Source organism: Vicugna pacos, unplaced genomic scaffold (assembly GCF_048564905.1).
Source record: "Vicugna pacos unplaced genomic scaffold, VicPac4 scaffold_105, whole genome shotgun sequence".
NCBI lineage: Eukaryota > Metazoa > Chordata > Mammalia > Artiodactyla > Camelidae > Vicugna > Vicugna pacos.
Window position 1 is genome coordinate 1,053,432 of NW_027328785.1, and position 27,108 is coordinate 1,080,539.

The window sequence follows — 27,108 nt, forward strand, 5'->3', positions numbered from 1 at the left end:
CCAAGTCAGAATTCAGGCTCTTCTTATATTAAAAAGGGGAAGCGGGAATGCTTGGTTGATGCAAACTTGGTGTATGAATTCTTTGTTTTTAGAATCCTTTGTTCTTGCAGCTCTTCACCTGGGTCAGATCCGTGTAAACCTCCAACAAGCAAATGTTATTTTCTATTCTGTATCTTGTTATCTTTATACGAATGGAAAAGTGATAATATCATTCAAAGTCAGAGCCTTGAGAATAGGGTCTCCTGTATATTTCAGGATCTAGGCAACATTGTTTCACAAAAGGTGCAGAAACAGCAAGACTAAGCCTAGGAAACAGGGCACAGGTTTAAAGTCAAAGGAACAGATCTAATATGGAGTCAGATTTGTTCTTTCCTATTTCAGTAGTGCCATGGAGAAGGCACTGTGGGCAGCTTTCTGTAGGGTCCTGGAGGCTTTCTCTCTCAGCCTCTGTGCGCCTCTATTGAAAACCCGTCATCGCTATCTGGCCTGCTGGAAAACCAGTCCACCTGTTTTGCCCTGAAGTTGTGTTCTGTTTATAACTCATCTCTACTCCTTGGAAAACAACTCAATAAAAACTCAGTTGGTTTCCCACCAGCCCTGAGCAGGGGTGAGGGATAGCATGTTATTATTTTATAAAAAAAAATATAAAAAAGTTTTAAAACAGCACTGGGCACATAGGAGAGAGACAATCAATGCTTCCTGGCTTAAATCGAAAATGATGACTCAGTGAGTCTATGGCTGCTGTATTTGCTGAACTAGTTACTCCTTTGCTCCATTACACATTTATTTTAACTGAAAAAGAAATATATGCATATGGTTAAAAAAATTCAAACAGAGCAAAAAATACTCAAGTGAAAGAAGTTTTCCCTCATCCTCTGTTCTTACACGCCTCCCTGGAGATGCCAATGTTTACAATCCTTTGTGTGCTTTTCCAGATATGCTATGCAAGTTCCCACCAATGTATGTAAATTCCTTTAAAGTTTTACTTATTTTTAACTTTAAGGGATTTAAATCCTCAAGTGGCTTCTGCCACAGTAATAGAAAAGAAGAAATCTGACTCCATATTAGATCTGTTCCTTTGACTTTAACCCTGTGCTCTGTCTCCTAGGCTTCTTCTTGCTTGTAAAACAATGTTGCCTAGAGCCTAAAATATACAGGAGAGCCTATTCTGAAGGCTCTGACCTTTAAGGGTATTTAACACTTTTCCAATCATATAAAGATAACACGTTGCAGAATAGAAAATAACGTTTGTTTTGTTGGAGGTTTACAGGGATCTGACCCAGGGAGATAGCTGCAAGAACAAAGGATTCTAACAAGAAGGAATTCCTACACCAAGAAGTTTGCAAAAACCAAGCACATAGGAAAGCAGCCTGAATTCTGACATGGGGAGATGGTTTTCCAGGACATTAGTTTGCCATCTAGGTCTACAGAAACTTGCTATTCCATGCCCCAACACTTGGTCTCCCAACTTACTGGCCTGTCCTGCACTGAGGAGAATGAATTTGGACTCAATAACACTTCTACCTACCTAGCAAGTTGGACACTGGGACTGAGGGCAGCTCTCCCACACACAGGGGCCTACGGTGAGCCCTTGATTATTCCCCGAGGTTGGGGTGTGGTTTACCCAGGAGGGATGGGGACTCTACACCAACACTCAGGCAGTCTGCTCCTTCTGGGGCTCTGACATTTTACCTCCCGCTCCCTGCCAGCCCAACATTTGGGACAGTGGAGCTAAGGCAGAGATCGTGCCTGCCTGTTTCCCAGCGTGTAAAAGGGGAATATGTACTCTTCCCAAGGTAGTTCTGAGAAACAACACCTGCGGGTGCTTGGTTCCCTGAGCAACAGTAAACCTAGCTCCTTGTGGGGGCAATGGGTATGATACCCGTAGGGTTTCTGCAGAGACCTTAGCTGGAGGGCTGGGCCAGGGACGTAAAATATGAGCTGTGGGCAATGACGGGTAAGAGAAGGGTGTATAGGCAGGACTGCTGCCTCCTTCGGGGTGCCACAAGAGGTAAAACGCTTTCTCCCCATCTCTGTTACTCCCCTCCCAATTCCAGATAACTGCCTTCCCTCTGCTCCTCCTGTCCATGTGTCTCCCTCCACTTTTCCCCGCCTCCCCTCCTCCTCCCCTATTCTCCCTCCCTCGGTTCCCCTTCTCTCTCAGGACCCAGAGCGGATCGCTGGCCCTCCTGCGCATGCGCAGTTGCTGCCAGCTGGACCGCGGGTTGGAAGCTCCAGCTCCGAGCCGGGGATCGGCCCCAATGACTTCTCAGCTCTGTCGCCCTGTAGGCCTTTGGCTACTGCCTGGGGCCGGGGCCTCTGGCTGTGGAAGTGCAAGGTGAGGGGATATCGGGAAAGGGGTGAGGCGGCTGCGGGAGGGCGGTCGGCGTGTCACAGCCCCCCAGGGCGCCAGTCAGTGTGTGTTCAGCTGTATTCCTCGGGCCAGACCCCTCTGCCCGCGCCACCTGCCCCGGCGCCCCGGCCACAGCTGTCCAGGGCCAGGTGTGCCCCTGCCGCCTCTTGGCCCAGCCGGGCTCCCCTCAGTCCGCGGCTGGCGTCCGCTTCCCCTCTCCCGCCCGCGAGTCCTCCCCTCCCGGGCTTCCTCTCCTAGGCCGCCGACCTGTCCCCACCACTGGGCGGGCTGTGTCCCGGGCGGGCGGGGTCTGCACACCCGGACGGGGCGGGCGGCTTGGGCTGGGGCTGGGGCTGGCCTCCGAGCGGGGCTGCAGCCCGCGTCCCCCACCCCGCTCTCCCTGCCCCGCGACCCCGGGGCTGCCTTCCTCTCCCTTTCCCGATCCCTGAGGTCCAGATTAGCGGCGTGGGCGCTGCTCCCCAGGCTGAGAGCCCGCGGCTGTAACTCCCAGCTTCTCCTGGTGGAGTCGGGAAAAGGGAGCGGCAGTGCTGAGGGAGCTTCTGTCTCCTTGATCAGGATTTCTGCCCCAGGTAAGTACCTTGAACACTTTCAGGTGTTATGATGGCGGTGCTTGTTGATGTCATGTCACATGTTTTTATACTGAGAGGGATTACAGTGGTGAAAGCAGGGCTTGGTTCAGTTAAAAATGAGCTGAAGGCATGAGGCTGTCTCATCCTCCATCATTCACTCTCCCAGGGTGAAACGTGAGACCGTCGATCTTAAAAAGATACTTATAGTCCCTAACTAGTCCAGCCCAGCTATTGTGTATTAACAGGAACAGCACAACCTGAGGCGTTGGAGACCCAGGGACATTGCACTCCTAAAGAGCTCCTGGCAAAATCTGGTTTGTTTTGTTTTTTTTTGTTTGTTTGTTTTACTTAAATTGTGGGACAGACTAGTAGTATAGAGGGAAAAATAATTGGCAAGAAGGATTTTTTCATATAACAGCTTTATTGTGATATTGTTCACACACCATGAAGTCCACCCACTTGAATGTTACAATTCAGCAGCTTTTAGCATATTCACATTTGTGCAACCATTATTATTCCAGAACGTTTTCATCACATCAGAAAGACCAGTTGAAATGCATGACCTATCCACCCCTTCCCAGTGGTGGTTCTAAAGAAGTTTCTTGGCTGTTCCTGACCATAAATTAACTTGTTACATTCCATGAAATATCTGGGAGGAATTCTAATCAGAATTGCAATGAATCTGTCTAGCAAAGCAGGAAGAATTAATGTCTTTATGGCATAAACTTCTTCTACACATGAATATATCTGGGACCCTATCTTTTCATCTGTCCAGAGCCAGGCCTATGGGAAATCCTCATTAATTCTTGGGTTTGTGAATGATGAGATTCAATACATCATTAGATGCAACTGTAGCCTTTCACTGAAGAGAAAAGTAACCTCGTAGAAGCCAAGTGATTCTCTGATGGTTAGAATGAGTGACCGCCAGTGCTGGAGTATTCGAGTGGACTTGGTGCTTGCAGAGTTCTCCACCACCTACAGCTAAGGGGATTACCGTGTTCTTTTACTTTTTTTTTTATGGCGTTGCTTTTATTTTTACTTATTATATAAAATTATTTTTTATTGAAGTGTTGTAAATTTACCATGTTAGCTTCAGATGTACAGCAGAGATTCAGTTATAAGCTTATGCATATGTATATAAATGTTTTTCAGATTGTTTTTAGTACAACTCATTACAAGAAATTGAAAATAGTACCCTGTGCTATATAGTAGGTCCTTGTCATTTATTTTATATTTATTAATGTGTATCTGTTAATCCTCCCTTTCCTGCCTGCTAACAACAGTTTGCTTTCTATGTCCATGAGTCTATTTCTAGCAGCACCGTTTTTGCTAGCAATATATGCTGGTTGGCTCTTTTCTGTTTCAGTAGTTCCATCTTATGTGTGGGCGTTTTTCTTCTGGTGGGCCTGTGTGTGGTTTGCACACGTGATAATAGAGATCTGTATTTGGGAGAACTCCAGGCCTCGTGTAGTCCCTCGTATGGAGCGCCCACTGAACTGATGCTTAAACTTGGAAAAAAACAGTAAATGTTGGAATTTCCACAATGGTTGAGACTTCCAGGTTTCTATAACCTCTTTAGCCCACCTAAATTTTGGCTGCACCCAATACTGGATAATTTGGTGGAACTTCATGGTATGGTGGTGTAGAGACAGGGCCTTGTATGCTTCTTCTCTTTCCTTTTTCTAACAATCATTTTCCTGGGCCTTCCAGGTACTCCCCCAGAAGGGCCCAGGGCTGGCTTGGTGCTGCACTGAGACAATATTTGTTAATAAGTCCCTTTCCTCATCTCTTCTGAGCCTCCATTTCCTTCTCTGCACAATGAGGGCTTAGACTAGATAAGTGCTTTTCAGTTTCTTTTAAAGCCATGTTTCCTTTGAGAAACAGAAAATTCAAATCTCTCCTCCCATCACAACCCTTTAGATTTTGACACGTCCTCCAAGGAGTCACATAGCTCTTTGTGGTAAATTGATGTGATTGTGATTCCACGTGGCACAGAAAAGACTCTTCAGAGATTTATTGCAGGGAGAGGGCAGGAAAGGGGCAGTATGTCACACTTTCTTGTGTGAGCAGTGGAGCAAAGGCTTGGGTTTAAATACAGTGTCTGATGTGGCAACTCTCTAATCTTGCACAATGTGATAAACCTCTATCCCTAGTTTCTTAATGTGTCAAGTTGGGGTGGTAATGTTTTAAGGCTTTTGTGAAACATTATACACATAAGCCATTTGTGTCTCGGTAGATACAAGACCTGCTAGAGAGTCGGAATTTCTTTAAAAATACATATATATTGTCCACATCACTCTGTCTGTGTGTATTTTGAAGTTCCTGGAGGGCGAGGGTTGAGTGTAATGTCCATCGTGGGACAGGTGGCCCATGGGTCTGTGTGCCTCAGATTGCCCCCTCCTCCCCAGTCCTCTTCCTCTCAGTCCAGGATGAAGTTCCCTAGTAGATTTACACAGAGGTCTTGTGGAAATGGCTTTTCATTTTATTGTTTCACCAAGGAGGGTTGCCATCATGATCTCTGTGGTCAGGTTTTGGTGACCTGAAGGCTATGCAATTGGGGATTTCTATTCTATAAAAAGAAAAAAAATTACAAATACAAAATTAGACCTAGGTTGGTGGCAGGGGCTTTTGAAAGTGGGGACCATTAGCTTTTTTAGCTTCAGGTGCAGTGGCCTCTGGCCACGAGGACACATCCTCATGCTCTGAATTTGGAGGGACCAGTGGGTTCAGTGGGAATATTTACTGAGTGCATCTCATGGGCTGCGCATTCTCTTATTTGTACTGTGTGTTCCTTATTTGAGACGGTGAGCTGATTTAAACTCAATAGCCTCTTTAAAATAATAGACTTTTTATTTTTAGATGTAATGTAGATTCCCATGTAGTTGTAAGAGATAATATGGAGAGGGCCTATGGACTCTTTGCCCAATTTTCTTTAATAGTTCCATCTTGCAAAGTTGGGGTACTATTCATTCGTGACTCACTAACCCTTTTAGGTTTGTGTTATTGCCCTCATTTCTATTTATGAATAAACTGGTGTTGAGAGAAGCACACAGGTCTGCCCAGGTCACCCACGTGGTTAGTGAAGATTTGGGTGGAACGTGGGCTTAGCATTTCCAAGCAGTACCATTATGATGGTCTGTGGCAGGGAGCAGCATTCACTTTGCTTGTTTATTCATTCATTCAACAAACATTTATTGAATAAACTCTGTGGGTCAGATGCTTTCATAGGGTTATCTGATTCTTCAGCAGTATGGAGAATCAGGTAATGTTTTCTTTTTCTTTTTTTTTTAATATGAGAAAAATATCTCTGAGAGGTTATAATCTCCCCAAAGGAAAAATAGCTCATAAATGAGGGATAGTACATTTGTACAGTTCCTTCTTCTTATGCAGGTGGTACCCTAGGCATTTTACATTTGCAAACTTCCATAATCCAGATATATTCTTGTAAGGCAAGTAGTTTTTTTTTAATTGAAGTATAGTCAAGTTTACAATGTTGTGTCAATTGCAAGGTGGGTTTTTTTGAATTTTGAATGGAGAAAATATTTTTTGAGGGGGATAATTAAGTCTATTTATTTGTTTCATTTTTCTAAAATGAGGTACTGAGGATTGAGCGTAGGTCCTTGAACATGCTAAGCACGTGCTCTACCACTGAACTGTACCCTCCTCCCCAAAGCAAGTTTTCTTACCCATTATTCTGCACCTTAGGAGTTCAAATAAATTGGCGTTGAAATCCAGATATTTTGATCCTACTATGGTTCTTTGCATTATATCCTGCTGAGGGGTGGGGAAGCAATTCCTTTATTCATTCATTTATTCAGCAGTTTTGAGCACCGACTTTGCATCAGGGCCTGCCTAGGTGCTTGGAAACAGAAAACAAGAAATGATCCTTTTCTGCAGGGGATGGAAGCCTAGACCAAAAGCTGGGTAATGTGATCTGAGCTTCAGTAGCCATGTGCAGACGCTGAGGACAAAATTATCCCCGATTTGCTTGGACTTCCCTTGCCTTCTGGCTGGTGCACACCAGGTCGCCTCATCCCAGTGAGGCCCGCAGCCCACAGCACAGTGTGTACATCGATTTACCCTCCCTTCTCGGCAGGGCCTGCAACATGAACGCCCCTGACTACGTGCAGTGCGCTGAGGACCACCAGACTCTCCCGATTGTGGTCCAACCCGTGGGGATCATCTTAGAGAATTTCTTTTGCAGCTATAATGGAATCTCCTTGGTGAGCCAGATCAGACTTTGCGGCTCCCAGTGGGCACTCTGTATCTACTATAGGTATCTCTATGTGCCCGAGAATGGATGGAGTGACTTCCAGACCCACCGCAATGTCATGGGCCTTGTCACCATTACTGACTGCCTCTTGGCCAAGACCTTCTAGAAGCTCCACGCACAGAGGAGCTGTATGGCACCACGCTCTACGACTCTCAGCTCTTTGTCTTTGTGCTGTATGGGGAGGTGGCCGAGCAGCCGCACACCGACGTGGCCTTCAATCTACGAGGACTGCGGGTGGTGGAGAAGAGGATCGACGACTTCACTGAGTCACTCTTCATCTTGCCCAAGTCCAAGTGGCTGGATGGGGACCCCGAAAATTCTGGGGAGAAGACCCCCCTCCTCTACATCCTATTTGAGAAGGAGGACTTCGTGGGACTGGACACAGACAGCAGGTAAGTCAACCTGAAGGCCGGGCCACCCTGGCTGTGTGACAGATTGCTTCCCTACATCCAGAATGGGATCATCAAGGAGGAGGGCTTTCTTGTAGCCAAGGCGGGAAGGAGGTGTAGCCCGCCAGTTTTCAGACGTTTAAAACTAAATCCGCCTTTGTTTCAGAGAGATCCTTTTAGGGTTAGTGTGGACACTTACTTCCCCTTTTCAGCCAGGACACTTGGGGGGACCCCTGGAGTTGCTGTCCAATAGAGTAGCCACAGCTACTGATGTTAGTAGTGCTGGGGAGGAGGCCGGTCTGAGCTGAGATGTGCTGTAAGTCAAATGCACATCAGACGCTGAAACTTGTCTAGTAAAAAGAATATAAACTATCTTGTTACTTTCTATATTGATTACACGTCAAAATGATAGTATTTTACATACAGTAGAATAAGTAAGGTCTGTTCTTAAAATCAGTTACTTGGTTTTTTTTTGTTACATTTTAAACGTGGCAACTGGGAAACGTTATTTACATGACTCTCATTTCATTCCTGTTGGACAGCCTGTCCTGGGACAGTTTCATCCCTTTGCTTATAAATGAGACTCTGAATCCCGAGACGCAGAACGAGGTGCTGGTTGAGCTCAGGGTGGAGCCGATGTCTCCTGCCTCCCAGGCCCAGCACCAGCACGGCTCAGGCCCTCTCCCCTGCCTGACAGCCACCATGCCAAGTTAGGACATCAGAAACACTGCCAGGGGCTTCCGAATTAGCTCCTTACGCAGGGAAAGGCGTGTCACGGTGTATGGGACACAGCAGGGAAAAATTCGTCCTCACTTTGTCCCTGTGATTAGGTCAAAGGCCCCACTCTGCCTTGGAAGTGCAGACGATCACTTCTGGGCTGCCTAACCCCTCACCCTCTACTATGTTTCCCTGTGTATCTTTCAAGCTGTCCCTCGGGCAGAAGAGGGTGAGACGTCTTTGCCGAGAGGTGGTCCCCCTTTACTGGGGAGAGTGAGGTGAGCTGTGTCCCCCCGGCCTACGGCCTCGGGCCTTGAGTCTGGAGAGCGCTCATGGCGGTCCCACAGGTGACGGTCGGAGGACATGGCACGTGCTGCCGGGCCCGCTGTGCAGGAGGGGCTCTGTGATTCTCTGTGATTCTAAGGTCAGATTCTACTTTCTTGTTGTTGGTAAGATGGAGGAGAAGATGCCAGAGAATTGATAAAAAGAAAATCCACACCAGTCCTGTGAATGACAGACACAGGGGATCCGTGTCCCACCTGCGTGTGGTGCCTGGCGGGCTCTGGAATAATTTTCACTTCCTCCCCGGACATTCCTCTATGGCTTAAGGAAGGGGAGAGGCATGTTGTGGCCATGATCTGTACTTGTCCTCACAGGGCCCTGTGATCTACATGCCCACACTACACTTCTGCTCCTTGGAGATGAGGTGTCAGGTTTAGGAAACTGGGCACTGCTGAGGGCATAGCTGCCAGAACCGTGCTACACCAAGGCTGGCTCCGTTCACCTCACCTGTCACCTCCTGTTGAGTCCTAAGGCGTCATTCAAGGTAGGTGCATCGGTGCAATGAAAGCAGGGACCTCCTTCACCCCCTGGACAGACTGGTGGGTGATCAGTGGAAGCCTGGAGCCCTGTCCCAGCCCCACGCCAGTGCCTCCTATTTTGTCATAGGAGGCACTGGTGACATTTTTGCTCAGCAACTGCTTGGCTCTGATTCTGCAGAGCCAACAGAGAATGCCAGCTTGTTTTTGCCTTTTGAAGTCTGCCCTTGGGATTTGGCGGAGTAGCTGGATGTGTGCTTACCCCATAGTGGTTGACACTGTCACCATTGTTTACCCAGAACCTCGTGTACCAGGCATGGCTGCCGACATCAAAATACAGCAGCGCATTAAACCTCCCTCCTGGTGGGTCTGTCTGTTCTGGTACCATAAGGGCTCAGCCAGCATCTGAACGTCAGTGAGATAACGTGGCCAGTGAGCTCGGGTCAAGCACGTTCTCCTCCAGTGACTTTTACTCCATTGTTGCTTTTACTATTACACAGTCATTAATTTTTTAAACAATGCTTTGGTTCAGGAGCAGAACCTAATTCTCCCCTGTTCCTCTTGGTGGGAGTGAGTAAAGTTGTCCAGCTTGAAATGCGACCACATTTTGTAGCTCAAAAGCTGTCTACACGCATCTAGGTGAAGTTTTGGTTTGGGGCGCTGACCACGTTGGGGTCCCCCGGCAGCATCGCTCCCCTCAGGCCCCTGCCTTCCCTGGATCAGGAGGTGAGGGTGGGTCTCACCGTCCCTGCGTCCCTGTCCTCATCACACTGACGTAATTTCTTGTAAATGCTCTCAAAGTCATTTTTGTTCTCGTGTGTTTCTAATTTTGGCTGTTCCTCTATTCCTTTTTCTATTTTCCTTTTTCCCTTATACCACCCCGTGAGCATGTTGTTGGGTCTGAAAATGTGGGCTGTGCACACCCTGCATTGGAATAGCCAGATCGCCCTCTGTGCCGTCTCCATCGCTATAAAAAGCAAAAACTTAACAGTTGCCATGATTCGTATATTATCCTAGTCATCTTATTTTCTACTTTTTTGGAATTTTTGCTATGTTAGCACATCACCCACTGGAGTTTGATATCTGTTAAAGTCCTTGCTTTGAGGAACCTGTTAGTTCGTCCTTATATTTGGTAACAAATGCTCTCTTACTAATTTTGTTTATTTGTTTTGAAGAAGTGAGATGCGAATTGATTTAGGGGGCTGCTGAGGGATATTTTCATGGAGTATTTAAACTTGGAAAGTCAAATTCTGCAGCACCTTGCTTGATTCTGGCTTTTACACAAACGTGCTCGGCACATGGTTCCTGGCTGTCGCTGTGTGACGTGCGTGACGGCGCTTCCTGGCCGGCGGTCACTGGTGAGGAAGTGGCCGGCTCGGGGGTGAGCAGCTGCAGGGGACGCTGTTGGAGGAAGCAGTCACCGGTTTTTTGTTTTTTGGGTTTTTTTTTTGCATTCACCTTCCCAGTGCCATTTACTTTACTTTGCATTCATAGAGGGGCAGGAGCGGGCCTAAAACCATGCCACTCTTTTGTTCCCTTTATGAGGCTGGTTTTTCTAAGTATCAGGAAAACATTGCCTTGTCCTAAGTAACTGGTTCACTTGGATCTGGTGGACACAGGGACCGCTAAAGGGGACCGTAGCTTCCTCTCTGCTTCAGCCAGTGGGCATTCAGAGCCAGGTCTGTGGTTTGCCTCAGCAGCCGTGCAGGCCTCCCTGCACCGGCCTTTACTTTTACCCCTTTTTGGCAGTAAATAGCTGACTCTGTGTCTGTTGCAGCTGATGTCCACCACTGACGGCTGTGTGGTTATTTTGCGGTAGTGAGTCTCCAACACCCCTGTCAGCCGTGAAGGGACCTTGCATTCTCACCCCGACCCTGGTTCATCTCACCCAGGGAAAGGGCTTGGCCACCACCGTCATGCTGGACATGAGGCCTTGTTTCTCCTTTCATGCTCTGGTCCAAATGTGGACACTTCATCCTTCACTGACTTGGTCTCGCTTGAGACAGTCCAGACTTTCTGAAAGAGTCCATCACATTCTGGGGGGGAACAGAACAGAAGTAAGAGTCGCAAGTAGGAGTCTAGGCTGTCTGGGTTGGCAAATGCAGGCTGGGATCTGTGATGGCCGGTCTGTGCCCTGGAAACTGGCCTTTCCCGTGGCTCCCGAGAGAAAAGGGGTCGGAGCGAGAACAGACTTGCCTGGGTTCCTACCATCCTCATCTGCTCACTGACAGGAGTGTCAGCTAACTAGGAGCTCCCCCAGACCTCGGGCCCTTCAAACCTCAGATCACGGGAGATCCTTGAGTCCCTTCTTCTGGTCCTTCTTTGTGAGAATCCAGTGCCTTCTGAGGTGACTGGCAGCAGGAGATGCCTCCCCCTCCAGGGAACTCCCTTCGGAGGACTGTGACTCGGTGCACCTTGCTGTGAGCTTGTGGGTTTCCATCGTGCTCCCTGCAGAACCAGACTTGAGACTGGCTTAGCGACAGAAATAACAAGACTGATTCCAGGGCAGGGCCAGGTGGAGGGAACAGTGGAAATTGAATGTGACCTCAAACACCTAGGTGGGTGCTGGGGCTGTTACTAAAATGGGGAGCCTGGGAGGTACCTGCCAGGAATCGAAGTCTAGAGTAAATGGTGGACATAAGGCCCTTTTTTTTGACATATGGCACTTTTAAGATGCCATTTGTCATCCAAGTTAGGACTTCCAAGAGGCACTCGTGTCTATGAGCCTGGGGCTCAGGTGAAGGAGCCGGACTAGAGATACACATTGGGATTCGTCATTCTTAGCTGGTGTTCACAGCCGTGCAAGTGGATCAGCTCATCTCAAGAGGTGCAGACTGTGTCTGAGGGGGGGCAGGGCTGTGCCTGGTTTGGAGGAAAGCCCGGACCATGCAGCTTTGGTGTGTCAGTCAGCGGCGTTTGTGATTTTCAGAGCAATGGCATTTATCCTTAAGGTTCTGGGGGGTGGGCAGGGCCACACAGGAAGAAATCTGAAGAGAGGGTTTTGGCCACGTGTGCGCGTCTTGGGACGATCCAGAGGCTGCAGGGTCCAGAAGGGGAAACTCCTCAGAAGCTGGAGTCGGAGTGGGGAGTTGGGAGAATGTAGTCACACTCTCCTGTGATGAAGGGAGGGAGGCCTAGGGAGTCCGCACCCTAGCGGACTCTCTTTCCCACGAACAAAAGGCAATCAGACAGAAGATTTGAGGTAAGAAGGGATGGGCGTTGGGAGAGGAGCCAACCTGGAGAACGGTGGTTGAACAATTCTTGAATAGTCTCCCTGAAACATAGAGTTAAAAAAACCCAGACTCTTAAGAATATTGATAGTGACTGGGGAGGAGGCAGTTGTTTTTCTGACCTCCTAAGGGTAAGGTATGTATCCGGGGATATACAGAAGAATCGGGCAGTCTGTTCCTGGGGCTACACCCTTACCAGGGGGAACAGTGCAAGTTTAAAGGGGGAGAAGGGCAGCGGAGGGAAACTAGCCAGGTCCCGTGTCACGTACCAGTCGGCCGCCCTACTTGCGTGTTGCATTCACATCCATGCCTCCCAAGTGGGCGGTGGCAGCCCCGTTTTGAAGATTGGGAAGCCTCCTCAGAGGTTTAAGGAATTGGTTCATTTAGCAGCTAGTAAATGCTGTAGCAGGATTCCAGCAGGGCCTTGTCAGACTTCAAGGGCATGTTCTCTCTACTAATTCCGGTTGTACCTGAAATGGTGAAGTGAGTCAGTTTCGGAGCCTTTCAGAGAAAGTACGCTTTAAGTGCCTCAGGACTGTTGCACAAAGCTCAGTGTTCTTTCATGGTTCGGAACCACCGCAGTGCTTTTTGCCCCACAGATGTAAGGTCTTACTCCTTTGACGATGGCGTGGTTGTAAATGACATACAGGTGCAAAACCACACTTAGCAGCTTCTGAAGGGAAACTCTCCTGTTCTCCCTTGATCGGCTTTCTTCCACGGGATGTAACTGTGCTGCAGCTAAGGCCTGAGCTTTCCGTATGGAGTGAGGGTTTGATATCCAAATTTAGCATAAAACAGTCAGATGGAGAAAATCGAAGATGACAATATATTTTGGGGTTTCATTAGACAAGACATACTATCTGTTAATAGCTCATAAAGCTAATGAAATTGAGTACAGAACATTGCATTTCTTACTTTCTACTGAGAGCTGTCTTCCAACATAAGGTTCTCTGCTTTGGAACTTCAGCTCAGCCACTAGGGCGCCTGTCATTGTGTTGGTGTGATTGCATTTACACAGTGCATGTAATCTGGGATTCCTTAGCCCCAAACACTCCAGTGCAGAATCATAGGCTGTAGCCATCACTTAGTTATACAAATACTTCTAAAACTATATGATACCAAAAAAAATAAATAAATAAAAATAAAGAGAGAGAGGGAGATTGCCTTTATCAAAGTTCCTTTGGATTTTAACTGCAAAGTGTTGTTGAGCAGCTCTGGTTTCCTTTGGATATGAATATATACATTTCTTTGCATGTAACTTGGATTTCAGGCTTGAACACCAAGCTCTTGTTTTCCATGAGCCACAAAAATCATAGCCAAATGACACACGTATGAAACAGTTTATTCTTTTTATCTGAGACAGAATCCTTGAATTTGGGACTTGAGCTGCGACTTTCCTCTTTGCTCTTCCCACCCCTCTTGTCACCTCACTCCTTTTTCCCACGTGGCCTCCAAGAGGTCATGGTCTCATAGGAGCAGGTGGACAAATACCAGTTGGTCGCCAAGCAGTGCTGCTGTAGATGGAGCCCAGCCAAGAGCTAAAGGACATCATCAGGGAGGACTTCCTGGAAGAAATTGGCTCTACATTCAGTTCTGGGGACAGAGTAAGAGTCAGCCAGGGGAAGGAATCAAGAGGGTGACTCAGGTGGCAGGAGCAGCCCGGGTAGAGGCCTGGAGGCTTGTGGGGTGGGGACTCGGGGAGACTGCCCTGTGTGGTCCAGGGTGGTGGGTGACCCTGCTTTGAAGGACACTGGAGAGGGCCTAGGGGTGGAGGGCTTTGGAGGAGCTTGGTTTTTACTAGAACTGACACAGAAGAGGCAGTGAAGGGTGTCAGCAGGAAGTGACCCTTAGGAGAGCAGCTCTGCCTGTCCTTTTGAGTCCCACCCCTTCATTCTTTTATTCACAACACACGCAATTCTGAGTGTCTAGGGGAGAGGGGGTGGACCCACAGTAGTAAGCAAAATGTACTTGCTTCTTGAGAGCTTAGCAGTGTCAGAAGTTGACTTAGATTAAAATGTTTTATTAACACAGCAGGGCACCTAATCCAAAGTGCGGAGGTTGGAGGGAAGGAAGACTTCCTTGACAAACAGTTAAAATGAGCCTGGAGGCTAGTGGGAAGTAGCAGCAGGTCACGGGGCCCCTGAGGTCACTGGGGACCTGGTACTGAGGTGAGGATGGACAAGCAGGGTCGGGGGTGGGGCTAGAACTCTACCAGGGAGCCTTTGATGGGTTTGAAGTGGGGGAGATGTAATCAAATTTGTGCTTTGGGAAGGCTGCCTTGGCTGTGTGTGTGTGTGTGTGTGTGTGTGTGTGTAGCGGGGAAGAGGGGGAGGGTGTCACCAACTGGGAGGGTCATTAGAAGACCATTCACAGGCTCGGAGGCCACCAGTGGGAGAGGGGCGTCGGGACTGCTTGGGGACCGCAGGGGCAGAGTGGATGCCGGGTTTCCTTGTGTGGAGGGCTTGTTAGCGGGGTCGCTCTAGCGACACCTTGTGGCTGGAAGTAAACAGATGGAGGCCGCCAGGTGGACTTACCTCTTCTCTCCTTCCCTGCCTTGTGTGATGATCTTAGCTCTGCCAACATATGGAACAGAAGAGCTAAGTTCCAGAGTAGCCCAGGACTTTGCTGGGCTCGTTCAAGTGAGAGCAGATAGGATTTAGGCTTGTGTTGAGATCTGTAAGTTAACTTAGCTAGAAACGTCCTGTCTTTTGGATTTTCATAGGGGTAGTAATTCTTGATAAAGATTGCTTTCTTGGTGAGAGGAATTTTAATACAACTGATGTCTTTCTCAAAAAATATCTTATCTTTTAAGAAATTTAATATTCAAAATAATAGGAATATTTTAAAATGATAAACTAAGGCTTTCGTGTAGTTTCTTTGGTTTCTGAGTTGATGTGTATGTAGACCCTTTGCATTACATAATAGCACATCTTTGACAGTATTTAAAGAGCTGTTAGTGAGCGCCCCCAATTTGAAAGCATCATTAAAGCTTGCTCTGAAATAGTGAAGTCATATAGGTCTTGTTTGCAGAAGCCAGATATTTGGTTTATAGTGTGCAGCATAGCTCCCTTTATAAAATAATAATAGATTCAAAATTAACAAAGTGGAAAATAATTGATTTTTTTTAAAAAATGAAACATAAACTTTCTTGTGCTATTGTTGCAACTGGAAATTTTGAAAAGAAAAATCCTATTGTAATATCATCTAAGTGAAATACATATATGTCTGTCACATTTGAATAGTAACTGCACAGTGGTTTTTGAAGTCAGGATCATTCCAGCTCAGATACTGGCAGTGATGGTTGCTGGTTTTCAATGGAAGAGCCTAAATTTGCTTTCTTAGCTTTATTCTTTTCTTTTCTTATATTTTCTTTTCTTTTCTTTTCTTCTCTTTTCTTTTCTTTTCTCTCTCTCTCTCTTTTTTTTTTTTTGGGGGGGTAGTGCGAGGGTTGAGTAGTGCTGTGCCAGCATGATTTGGGGGCAATTTGTGGGCAGATGTCGTGCAGCAGCAGTGAGATATTTCCATGCATTTTACTTTCCGGACATCACCAGGGAACATGTGTGGTTTGTGCCTGCAGGATGGGATGCTGCAGGACTCCCTGGTCCATCAATGTTATGTCTTGGAGCTGCTCCGGTCAGTGAATGATTTTCTGTGGCTTGGAGCTAATGTGGTCTGATGCAGATGATCAGATGTGTAACTAAAGTACTGTTACTTGAAATAAGAGAAAAGCTAGCAAAAATGTCTCTAAAATACAGGATGAGGGAGGAGAATTGGCTGAGCTGCTTGCAGTGGGGAATATTCTCAGGTGACTCCCTCACTGTGTCTCCTGCCACTATCCCCCACAGCCCTGCATGGCAGTCCTACTGAAGCAACCATGCACTTTCTCAGAAACGCGCTGAATTTCCTTGTGCCTCTGATTGTTCACTTTTTTTTTGAAAGCACATCTTGCCCTTTGCTTAAATGCCATCCCTGCTAGCCACCACTTACACTCATTCTTCTGGACCTCGTCCATATATAGCTGCTGAATGAAAGAACAAAATGTAGTATCTCCATTTAGTGGAATATTATTCAGACATAAGAGTGAATAAAAAAGAAAAAATAAATAAAGGGGAATATGAAAAAAGCCATCTGCTCTGGGTAGTCCACCCTGACTGCTCAACCCGGCCTTTTCCCTTTGAAACCCCACCCCTTATACCCCACTCTAACTATTTTTGATAGTATTTACCACCTTCTAATAAAGTTTAACATTTTCAAAAAAAAAGAGGCATGCTGATACCACTTCAACATGGGAAAGCCTTGATAACAGCACGTTAACTGAAAGGAACCAGACACAAACGGCCACATATTGTTGATTTCAGTGATCTTAGAAATGCCCAGAATTGGCTCATGCAGTGGCAGAGAGCAGATGATGGTTGCAAGGGGCTGGGTGGAGGGGGGTTGTGGAGTGACTGCTAGTGACAGGGGTGTTCTATTGGGGTGATGAAGTGTTCTGGAAATAGATGGTGGTGAGGGCTGCACAACCGTGAGTGTGCAGAAGACTGCTGAGCGCTGTCTCTGGGAGTGCTTGTTGTTGGGGCGGCTTTATTTTGTTCTCATCCTGTAATGTGAAGGGTCATCTTGTGCTGAGACCATTCAACTCCTGTGAGTGGTAAGGCTAAGAGACTTTGCAGAGTCATGTTTCTTTATTCCCCCTTGCTGAGTGTAGGCAAAAATGGTTTAAGTCTGAGAAAGTGCTCCATATGCAGAAATGTCTTTCAGTTTTGGCTGGTGTAAAAATCTTGTGAGCTTTTTAATCATTTAGGACAGTCTGTAGGGGGAAACAGCCTGTGAAGCCTGGGTGAGACTTGGAAGAGCCGCGCTACCCTCCCAGACACGGGTGGGGATTTCACCCCCATTCAGGCAGTGAAGGGCCAAGACCCGTGAGAGGAGTTGACAGTCATGAATATTTATGTGTATCCGCTGCTTCATCTTGGATATTAATTTCTAGCTGAGTCATTTTGTGGCGGCAGCCTCATCCTACATCAGGAATTTATAGTATCTGCTCTTTGAGGTGAAGAGCTGACAGACTTGATTATTTAACAGTCTATCTTGTATTGATATCTCAGATTCCTTTGTCAATCGCAAAACAGCAGAAATACAGACGTCCTTTAATGCCGATGTGACCTGGAGCAGGTTTAGTTTCTGTACCTCAGTGACCTTATCTGCGTGTGGGGAAGATGATAACAGTGCTTCCCTCAGAGGGGCTGGTGAGAGGAGACTGAGAATCACAAATGGAAGACTTACACGAGATGCTCATGAATGACAAAATTTAGTGCTCTCAGCCTGGTGAGGCCTCAGGGGCAGAGATGTCAGAACAGAGCAGTCCTAGCCGGAGTTCGATCCGCATTGGCAGGTTTTATGATCACTATCACCACTGTGGGTTATCAGGTAGTTTTAAGACTTGGTAATATGAATTCATGAATAATGTTAAAGACTAGACAACTCAGATCCGGTTTACATAGTTCTCAAGATTTCCTGTGAGAAATGGATATTTTTTCCCCATCTTAAATCTGAGTGGATTCTCTAAAAAAATTCTGTAGTCCTCCATCTTTTTCCTTTAATTCTCCTTTTTTTTAAATAAAAGTTTTTAAATGGAGTTACTGGGGACTGAACTGAGGTCCTCATGCGTGCTGAGCACATACTCTCTCAACTGAGGTATACTCTCCCCCATAATTTTTTTAAACTTTACTTTCTTAGTATTCAGAGGTTAGAGGCCTCTAATTCTTTTTTTGGAGACTTGTCCATAAACCGGTAAATCTAAAATTAATGGACAAAATTTGGTTTATTAAAAAAATCATTAGAACTTTTATCAATCCATTCAAAAGGAAATGCTTATTGAGTTAAAATGTTTCTCCTTTATGGTGATTTCTAATTTTTGGTCTAGCTTAACTTATTAAAAGTAATCCTCATCATCATAATGACCAAGCTTGCTGTGAGTGGACACCTACCAAAGGCTAAACTGTTTTTCTCATGTTTTACTTCAAAGCAGGTGTTTGACGGTAGGTATCAATGTCTCCTTTTTGCAGCTGAGGGATTGAGAGGTGGGCAGCTTGTCCCAAATCAAACGCAGCTGGCGGTGCCTAGCTCGGTGCTGGAACCCAGGCTGCACAGGATGCATTCTCAATTTCTCCTCTGATCAGCCTCCCGTTGAGTGGTTTCCCGAACTCCTGTGAGTCCATAAATGACCGATTTTGGCGATCTCAGCCTGATGAGGCCTTCAAAGGAGAGACACCAGTGAGAATGTGAGACAGAGTGGCATAAATTAAAATTGTACATTTTCACAAATGTTGCATTCTCAGGTAATGACTTAAATAGTTTATGTTTTCTTTATATTAGTGCTATGTAAGCACTAAAAACAAAACATTAAAAATGATTATAGTGCAAAATAGGAGTGGGCTTTGAAAGTCCAATCATTGCTAATGATGTTGCTTGTTTTTCTCTAGTGGTGCTTATTGACAGAATAATTTACAATGACTGAATTTGTTTTATGTATGTAGTCTTAGTATGGAGGAAAAGTTTGTCAGTGCATATTGAAAGTAAAATCTTTACTCTTTTCTTTCCTGATGATAAATATGTACGTTGTTTCCATGGCTTAAGTATATTTCCTCATTTGTGAAATTTGAGTGATGCCGTTTACCATGTCTGACTGTGAGAGGTAGACGCCTTGTATACAAAGCATCCAAGAGCTGCTTAGTAAAAATGTGCTGTCACAATGACAGATAGTTTAGAAGGATCAACTGTGAATACTAAAGAGGGTGGCTTGTTTCTGATGCATATTCAATATGGATATATATGAATATGGCTTAAAGTAACAAGGATTCAGGGTTTTGTGTGTGTGTGTGCGTGCAGTATGAAGTTTTAATGAAATCTGTATCATTCTATTGAGACAGGGACTAGTTAAATTGACTTAAGCAGACGACCTTGAAGATTATTTACACAGAATGTGTATTGTTACAACTCAGTGTTCATGCTGCCGTGTAACTATACACTCAGACATTTAAATTCGTAGGACTCTGACCAGAAGCATTAAGTTTAGAAAAATCCACATTGATCATTTTCAGGGAATAAGCTTCTCTCTTTTGTGATTAAAGAAAATTTTGATTTATTTTTCTGCACTCTTAATAGGTTTTAAAATATCAAAACATTGATTTGACATGTCAGCTTTTTTAATAGAAAAAAGCTCATGCTGTTTTAATATGTAAATAAATGTTTTTGTATTTCAATACACTTCTATGATTTCCTGGCTCTTTGAGAAGTATTTTGCAAGATACTTAGATTACCTCCTGTTGGAAAAATACAGACATGACTTTTATGAATATAGGCCTAGTACAGGTCTGTTGGTTTTTGCTACAGTGCAAGACATGAGGACTAGGAGAGCAGTATGCGCTACATAAGCTTTTAGTTATCTGATTCTTGTTTCTGATCCACAGGCAATTTTTGTGTTGCACCTTTCCAGGCAACCAGGAAGGCCTTTTAAGCCATAGGTGGCGCTGTTACACCTTCTTACAGTCTTAACTTTCCTGTTTGTAAAGGAAGTCTTAAACAACTTTTTTTTTTTTTTTTGATTCCTTTGCTTAGTGCTTCAGGGTAGCACAATGTCCATTATGTCTGACTACCTGGAACTATTATTCTGCTTATGTCTTAGTTTTATTCTATCATCTCGCTGTGAACATTTCAGACTTCCTGTGCAAACAGTTGCAACATCGGACTTTTCTTGCAGTGTTAGAAACCAGTGAGCCGGGATTTTATAAAAGAGCTAGAAGCGGCCTCTGGAGCACCTTAAAGCTGAAAAGTGTACTGAGTTCCCTAAGTATTATCCCCACCGCTGTGTGTCAATGGGTGGTAGGAGATTTGGTACATATACAAAGGGGTGTGGTGTTTTGACTTGGGTTTGCGTGCACGCGCTGCCACTGAGCTACGTGATCCTGAGTCAGTTCTTTCTGAGTTTTTCCCTCGTCTGTGAGATGGGGACACTCATTTCTGCTTTGTAGAATTGTGAGAATTAGAAATTATGTAAAGTGTTTAGCACAGTGTGTATGACAAGAGGGCTCATAATCTTAACTGCTGTTTGGTGTGAAGCCATCATTTGATAGTCTTTGGCAATTACTGAGAAACAGGAAAATAAGAAAAGCTGGTTTTATGATGAAAGATATTTGAGGAGGTTCCATAGTTCCTATACACATAATTTAGCATCAGCAGAGTCAGGACAGTTACACAGTCGCCCTGAACCAATGTTAAGCCACAGAATTTTTGTTACTTCATATATGTTGGGGCTTAAGGGGACCCAATACTTATACACATGTTGTGTCCAGCAGCCAACTGAGAGATGACTAAGAAGAACAGGGAGGCGATAAATGTCTCCTTTATTACTGATGAAGCCACGTTCTCCATGAAATTCAGGGCTGTGGGAGAGTGAGTGTCATGACACTATGTCCCAGAATTAGAGACTTACGCAGTCCCAGGTAACTCTGGTCCACAGCGAGCATTCCCTTGAGAGATTCTGACCCATAATGCACAGGACTGTCTTGCCATGGAACTGAGCATCCCGGCTGCTTCCTAAGGGTGGCCAACACTGGAGGGGAAGGAAAGCTTTCATATGCCCTGCTTGTCTCCCCGGACTCACACCTCAATCTGTTAGTGTGAGGAGGGCTAGCCGTGGGCCAGTGGTCAGGGGTGTGAAGGGAGAAGCAGTCTCCCATGGACCAGAGGAGTGGGGAGGAGGGAATCCCCCCTCAGATTAAACAGGTGGTGGCTTGAAACAGAAGGGTGCTCCTCAAGAGTTTATAAGAGGGGAAATAAGGATTTCCTTTGGGACTCAGAATAGTCATGAAACACAGAAGATGATTAGATGGGAGACTTGTAAATCACTTTCTTATTAAATTGAAATTTGTTGGGCACCAAAAATGTGCTACATTCTTTTCTGAGAGTTTTACAGAAATGAATCCTCCAATTTTCACAACAAGTGAGTAAGAAAGATTTGATTGTTATCCCAGGTTTACAGTGTGGAAATTGAGGCACACAGAGGGTAAGTAATTTGGCCAAGGTAACAGAGCTAGTAAGTGGCAGAGCTGGGATTTAAATCCTGGCTATCTGGTTTCCAGGCTCCCAGGGATGGGCTTTGGGTGTTTACAGGTATCTGCATCCCTGGATCTCTGTACCTCTGCATCAGTTAGACCAGAAAGGACAGGGAAAGTGGAGTTATACAGGTACTCACAGTCGTGTTTCAGCCACTGTCCATGGAGTGTGCCCCGTGATTGGCATTAATTGTTTTCCAGGCAGTAGATCTGTTCTTATAACAGAAATTTAGTCCATTGAGTTAATCTAGAAACCCTTCCTGCTCTGCTTCTGTCCACGCTTGCCATGTGACTGCCTGCCCGAGATTGGGCCGTGGAGGAGAATCTGTACTCATGGTTGAACTCTGATATTTCAATCTGGTTTGTAGTTTCACATCTCCTGTTACATTAATAAATTGAATTTCTGGTTTTCTTGCATCAGTGTGTCATAAGTTTGCTTAATGTGAAACCAGTCCATGGGAGCCGAGGGGTGCTGATGGTATAATTTCTGAGCATGTGGCATTTCTACCCATGCAGAAATGGCTGGAGGATGTCTACCTTCCTCACTGATTTCTCCCAGCAGCAGGGTCCTCTCCCACCCCCGGATGTGAGGATGGGATCTCTCTGAGTAGGCCATTCAGAGGCCGAGTCCACCAATCAGATGAAGTACCTGGAAGTGGGTTTAATAGAAGAAAAGGGCTTCCAGGTAGTCCGATGGGCTGTTTGAGTCCGTTTGGTGAGAAGATGTCCACTGTCTGTGGTTGAGCTGCTTCTTTGCTGTTTAAAAGTCTGTATTACATGAAGGGATTTTAAAAAGCAGAAAGGTGTGATTTCAGGTGGTACATCCGCACCGGTGAGTAGTGCTGGATGACCGCCTGTGTGAGGAATAGACAGAGTCTTACAAACTTCATAAAACAGCTTTTAAAGCTCTTCCATCTGAGTGCACTTCGTATGGGGTCCAGTTCATGACTGGTCGCGCTGAGAGGGCACGTAACTGATGATGGCAGAAAGGACACGGAGGCATCAAAAAGGTCCCAGACATGTTCTGTGTTTAGAGGATGGTGCACAGAGTAACATATTTGAGCTGGTTTTTCATTGAACACTTTTGAGTATTTTCTAGGACTCCCCAATCCCCCATGGTTCCATGCAGCTGGGTGTCCCCTCAGTGCAGCTCTGTCAGCGCTTGCCCTGGGCTGACGCGGTGTCACGGGGAGCAGGACGGTCAGTGTCCCCGGCTCCTCCGAGCTCCGTCTCCTCATCCGCAGAGCCGGGTTTCTCATCCGTGTCTACTTAGTAGGATTGCTGAGAATCACACGTGATGGTTGTCAGGTGTGATTTGTGGTTGTCTCTGTGATTGGCGTATAGTCAATATTTGATAGAAACACATGATTTTTATTATAATTGTGGCTCCTAGATTGCAGTGGTTTTTAGTCTGCATTTATTTTTTTATATAAATTTATTCTTATTTTTAAGTAAGCACTTGTGTTTATTTATTTTCATGAAGGTACAGGGGATTGAAGCCAGGAACATGTGCGTGCACAACATTGCTCTACAATGGAGTAATACCCACCCTCCTTGTCTGCACTTAAAAATAAATATTTCAATACACAAAATATTTCTTAATCACCATCATGGGTCCTATTTTCTGCATAGACAATTGAATACATATGCCATCTCAATAAGAATAAATGTCATAGGGACATACCTTTCTAAATCTGTTTACGTGTTTTAAAACGATCATAGCTAGTGAAAAACACGAGTCTTGGATCCACTACTTCTTAGGGTCTGCTTTGCCATCATGGGGAATTACATTCTACAGAGAAGGCTAATTGGATCTCATTGATATTTGGATGATTTTGCAATGTTCAAGGCTTTCAAAAGCTGACCGTTTTGTATTTTAAACTAACTACAAAGTTATCTTCTAGAAGTTGTAAGTCCTTAGCTTGTGAAGTGCCCAGTAATTCAGTTTGTATATGTCTGTGTCTCTGTGAACGTGTATGTGTGTGATTTCAGGAATGTAGCAATAAGTTCCATATAGCCTTCTGAAATCTTTCTCCTCCAGTTCAAGGTGTAGGTATATATTTACACAAATAAATTGATACTCTTTTGTGATTTGGCATATTGGTGGGAATAAGAGGTTCTCATAATTGTTTCAGAAGGGTTGGGGAGCATGAGCTTAGAAAATGGGAGGAGATAGAGGCAGGGAGGTTCTTTAAACTTTGTGCAAGATGAGAAACAGTAGCTTTTCTTTTTTCTTCTAAAGCAAACTGGCACTGAATTGTAACATACTAATACTCAGAATTGCTTTTCTGATCAGAGACAAGTGCCTCAGATTTTTCAAGGCAACATGAATGATGAAATGTGTTTTAGCAGTTATCTTTAAAAGTAGTTTTATTTTTCAAGTATAAGTCTATAGACTGTTCTTTTTTTCCAGCTGTACAAGAATTTCTCATTGATCCAGGTACGTGATCAATGTGTTTAGTTTCTTTGGGTTATTTATTTTTTTTAAGTGCTTGATTCATTCTGGTGTGAATGAATGTTTAAAATTTCTGGATTTTGATCTTTAAAACTTGCTGATTTATCAGAACTGCAAAAAACCTGATGTTTGTTCCTTGTTTGGTGGGGCAACCTATTGATTTATGTTGTCTGTTATAGAGGGAAATTCTTCCTCTAGCCTGTAGATAATTAAGTGAATGGTTTGCAGTGTGCCTTAAAAATTATTTGAATGCATTGAGCATGTTTGTCCAGTGAATTTTGGATTGAGTCATAATAATGACTTTGCTTTGATTCTGTGGCTTTTATCCTCTCCACAAGAATTTGAATTCTCTGTTGCATTTTGTATTCGTGTTCTTAACAGGGGAAGGAATTTTGCATTTTTTACAGAGGTGGGTTTTCCTATCCCCTCTGAATTCCTTCTGTAATTGATACAGCGAAAATCTGTTATTGCAGTGCTTAATTATTTCATAAAAAATTTTTTGGCTTAATCAGAAACAATGACAAAGAATGATAATAAAAAATACGAAAACCTTCCTTCCTTTGAAGAATAGAAATGAGGTGGTCAGGCTCACGCATGCTTTGTACCTGACACACTTACTCTCATGTCATTGTGTATCATGAGTCGGAGATGGAGTTGCTTCAGGTTTATAGATTTTTGTTTTAACATTTGTGTTGAATTCATTCTCTAGGCATGATGATTCCTGTTGCCTTTGTGGAAAGTGTAGATGAAGGGAAACAAATGCTTTGTTTTGTTTTCAGGAGGCCTGAGATGCTGATGAGAAAAGAGTAGAGGGTGGGCTGAGGAAAATAGTGATAGACCCTCACCTCCAGGCTGAAATTGATGAACAAAGAAATCAATTAAGTGTATTGGTATTTGACTAATAGAAGTCAGACAGCCCAGACTGTCTAGTTATGCCCAAAGGAAAGTACTGAATTCACCTGCAGAATTAGGTGCTTTACCATGTAGAAGCAGCTTAGAGCAATCAGAAAAATCAGTCTTATGATGAGATATAAAAAGAATATAATATCTTTTATTTCTGAAACTTTTCTACATTAAGTTGTGTAGAGCTAAAATTAAGTTTCAAGCACCAGGAGTTAAGAGTTTAGGTGGTTCTGTGGGATCGTTATTCAGGGATGTGTCTAGACCCTGCTGGAGTGGCCGAAGCTGGCCGGAAAAGATCCAGAGCCAGGATTTTTCATCCTAGGATGTCCTCCATAATGGTTCCATGTGGGAGCCCATGATTGAGTTAACAAGTTGTAACACATCCCAGCCGCCTGTCAACTTTAAGAAGAAAAAAATGTGCTTATTAACTGCTTTAAAGCAAACACCTGTGCACCCTCACTCCTGTCTCCTTGCCATAAAAAGCAGAGACAATGCCTTGCTTGCATATTTGAGGTTATAGATAGCACACTGCTTATTGCACAGCAATGACCCAGGCCCTCAGCTATAAACGCCAGGCCTGCGTGGTGTTAGATAGTCTATTATCCCCAAAACAGGGACCAGGCTGGTCTGGTGGTCTGCTTTGTAATGAACATGTCTAAAAAATGTATCTTGTTCCCCTCAGCCCATGACTTCCCTAAAGGTAAACTAAGCCTTAGTACTCATGGTGGAGTCTACAATCTCTGTCTCATCCCTTCTTTCCCCAAGTTCCTGCCTACTATCTCACAACTGTTATTGACTTTTTACTTTGATTATACACAATAAATATGGGAGCATTTGAGAGAGTCGTGGATTTGGCTCCCTAATCCCTCTCGCTTTCTTTCCTTTTTCCGCAGTCTTGAGAAATTCATTCCGTGTCGGTAAGACTTCCGCCAGCCAGAACCCACAGTTCCAGGTGAGAAGGATGCAGGCTTTATCCCTCCTACCCGAGGGAGAGAGAGGAGATAATTGAGATATGCTCCCCTGTGGTCCCTTCCTGCCCCAGGGCCACTCCAGTTCACCTGCAGCCTTCTGGCCTCTGCTCACAGGGCCTCTGTCCCAGGATTGACCGCAGCCTTTTATTCCCTTGTCAACATTCCCTGTGCCTTTCAGAGGTTGCTCTCTTCTCTGCAATTCAACCCCGGCAGATGTGATGGTGGTCAGCGTGCTGATGGGCAGTTACTTGGGGACTCCCAGGAGCCATGCTGATTCTCCTGAGTCATTCGGGGTTACAGAACTGTCAAGCACTGCAGGAAGCCCATTCACGTGAGTTCAACACAGCATTACATCACTTTCATTTTATTTTTGAATTTTCAGTGGAGAAATTATTTGTAGCACACTGTTCCAGATTTTAGGCCGCTTGCTTTCCTCACCACCATTTCCTTGTTGGCTCTGGTGCTTGTTTTAAGAACCAGGTTTCTTCTCTGGTCATTTGAAGCAGCTGGGCTTGCCGAATCCTTGATTTGCATTTGAAGCAGAATGCTTCTTCGTGATGTCAAACTGATTTTCCTTGTCATGTCTGAATATTTCTTGTACACTCAGCAACAGTTTCAAGTGAAATGCTCTTGTCCAATTTCGGTTAACTAATATTTGCTGATCTCCTGCTTTCATGCTGAGGGCAGTTTCTTCTTCCTGTAATAAATGTTAGCAATTTGCATTTACTATGGAAGGTACTAATCCGAGGTGCTTTTGTTCTTAACAGTTTTAATACAAATCACCCATTAAAATGTACAGCGGATTTTACTCTATGCCCAGAAATGTGCATCCCAGTCAATCTTAGAATATTTTCTTCCCCCCAACAGGAAACCCAGTACGCATAAGCAGACATTATCAACTTCCCCATCCTCCCCAAGCCCCAGGGAGCCACTCTTCTGTCTCTGTGGATTTGCCTGTGCTGAACATTTCATGCAAATCGAGTCACTTCATGTAAGTGGAACCGTCTATTTTGACTGACTTCTTTCACACTGAGTAACGTTTTCAATGTTTGTCCACGTTGTGGCCTGGGTCAGTACTCTATGCTTTGCTATTGCTGAATAATATTTCACTGTATGGCTGGGCCCCTTTGTTTACCCATTCATCACGTGATAGACATTTGGGTTGTTTCTGTTTTTTGGCTCTGAAAATTAATGGCGAAAAGTAATGGTGAATATTCCTGTAGGAGTTTTTATGTTAACATTTGTTTTCAGTTCTCTTACTTGTGTGCCCAGGAAGCAGAATTGCTGGATCATTCA

At 44.9% G+C, this 27,108-nt stretch overlaps 1 protein-coding gene across 1 annotated transcript; it reads left to right on the forward strand.

Moving 5' to 3' along the window:
* Positions 1–1,391: 1,391 nt before the first annotated feature.
* LOC140694832 (uncharacterized) lies at positions 1,392–27,108 on the forward strand. Its single transcript, XM_072957884.1, has 8 exons — positions 1,392–1,583; positions 2,058–2,338; positions 2,865–2,943; positions 23,897–23,923; positions 25,735–25,793; positions 26,026–26,143; positions 26,680–26,803; positions 27,064–27,108. Exons 1-6 carry the CDS (start codon positions 1,445–1,447, stop codon positions 26,029–26,031), a joined length of 591 nt encoding a protein of 196 aa, XP_072813985.1. The 5' UTR covers positions 1,392–1,444; the 3' UTR covers positions 26,032–26,143; positions 26,680–26,803; positions 27,064–27,108.

Bases quoted from the DNA above. Each gene is read 5' to 3' on its own strand.
- LOC140694832 (XM_072957884.1), top strand. From the start codon at position 1,445: ATGCCCCAACACTTGGTCTCCCAACTTACTGGCCTGTCCTGCACTGAG. The intron at 2,339-2,864 runs GTGAGGGGATAT...TGTAACTCCCAG, and splicing joins TCTGGCTGTGGAAGTGCAAG to CTTCTCCTGGTGGAGTCGGG. The intron at 23,924-25,734 runs GTACGTGATCAA...CTTTTTCCGCAG, and splicing joins AGAATTTCTCATTGATCCAG to TCTTGAGAAATTCATTCCGT.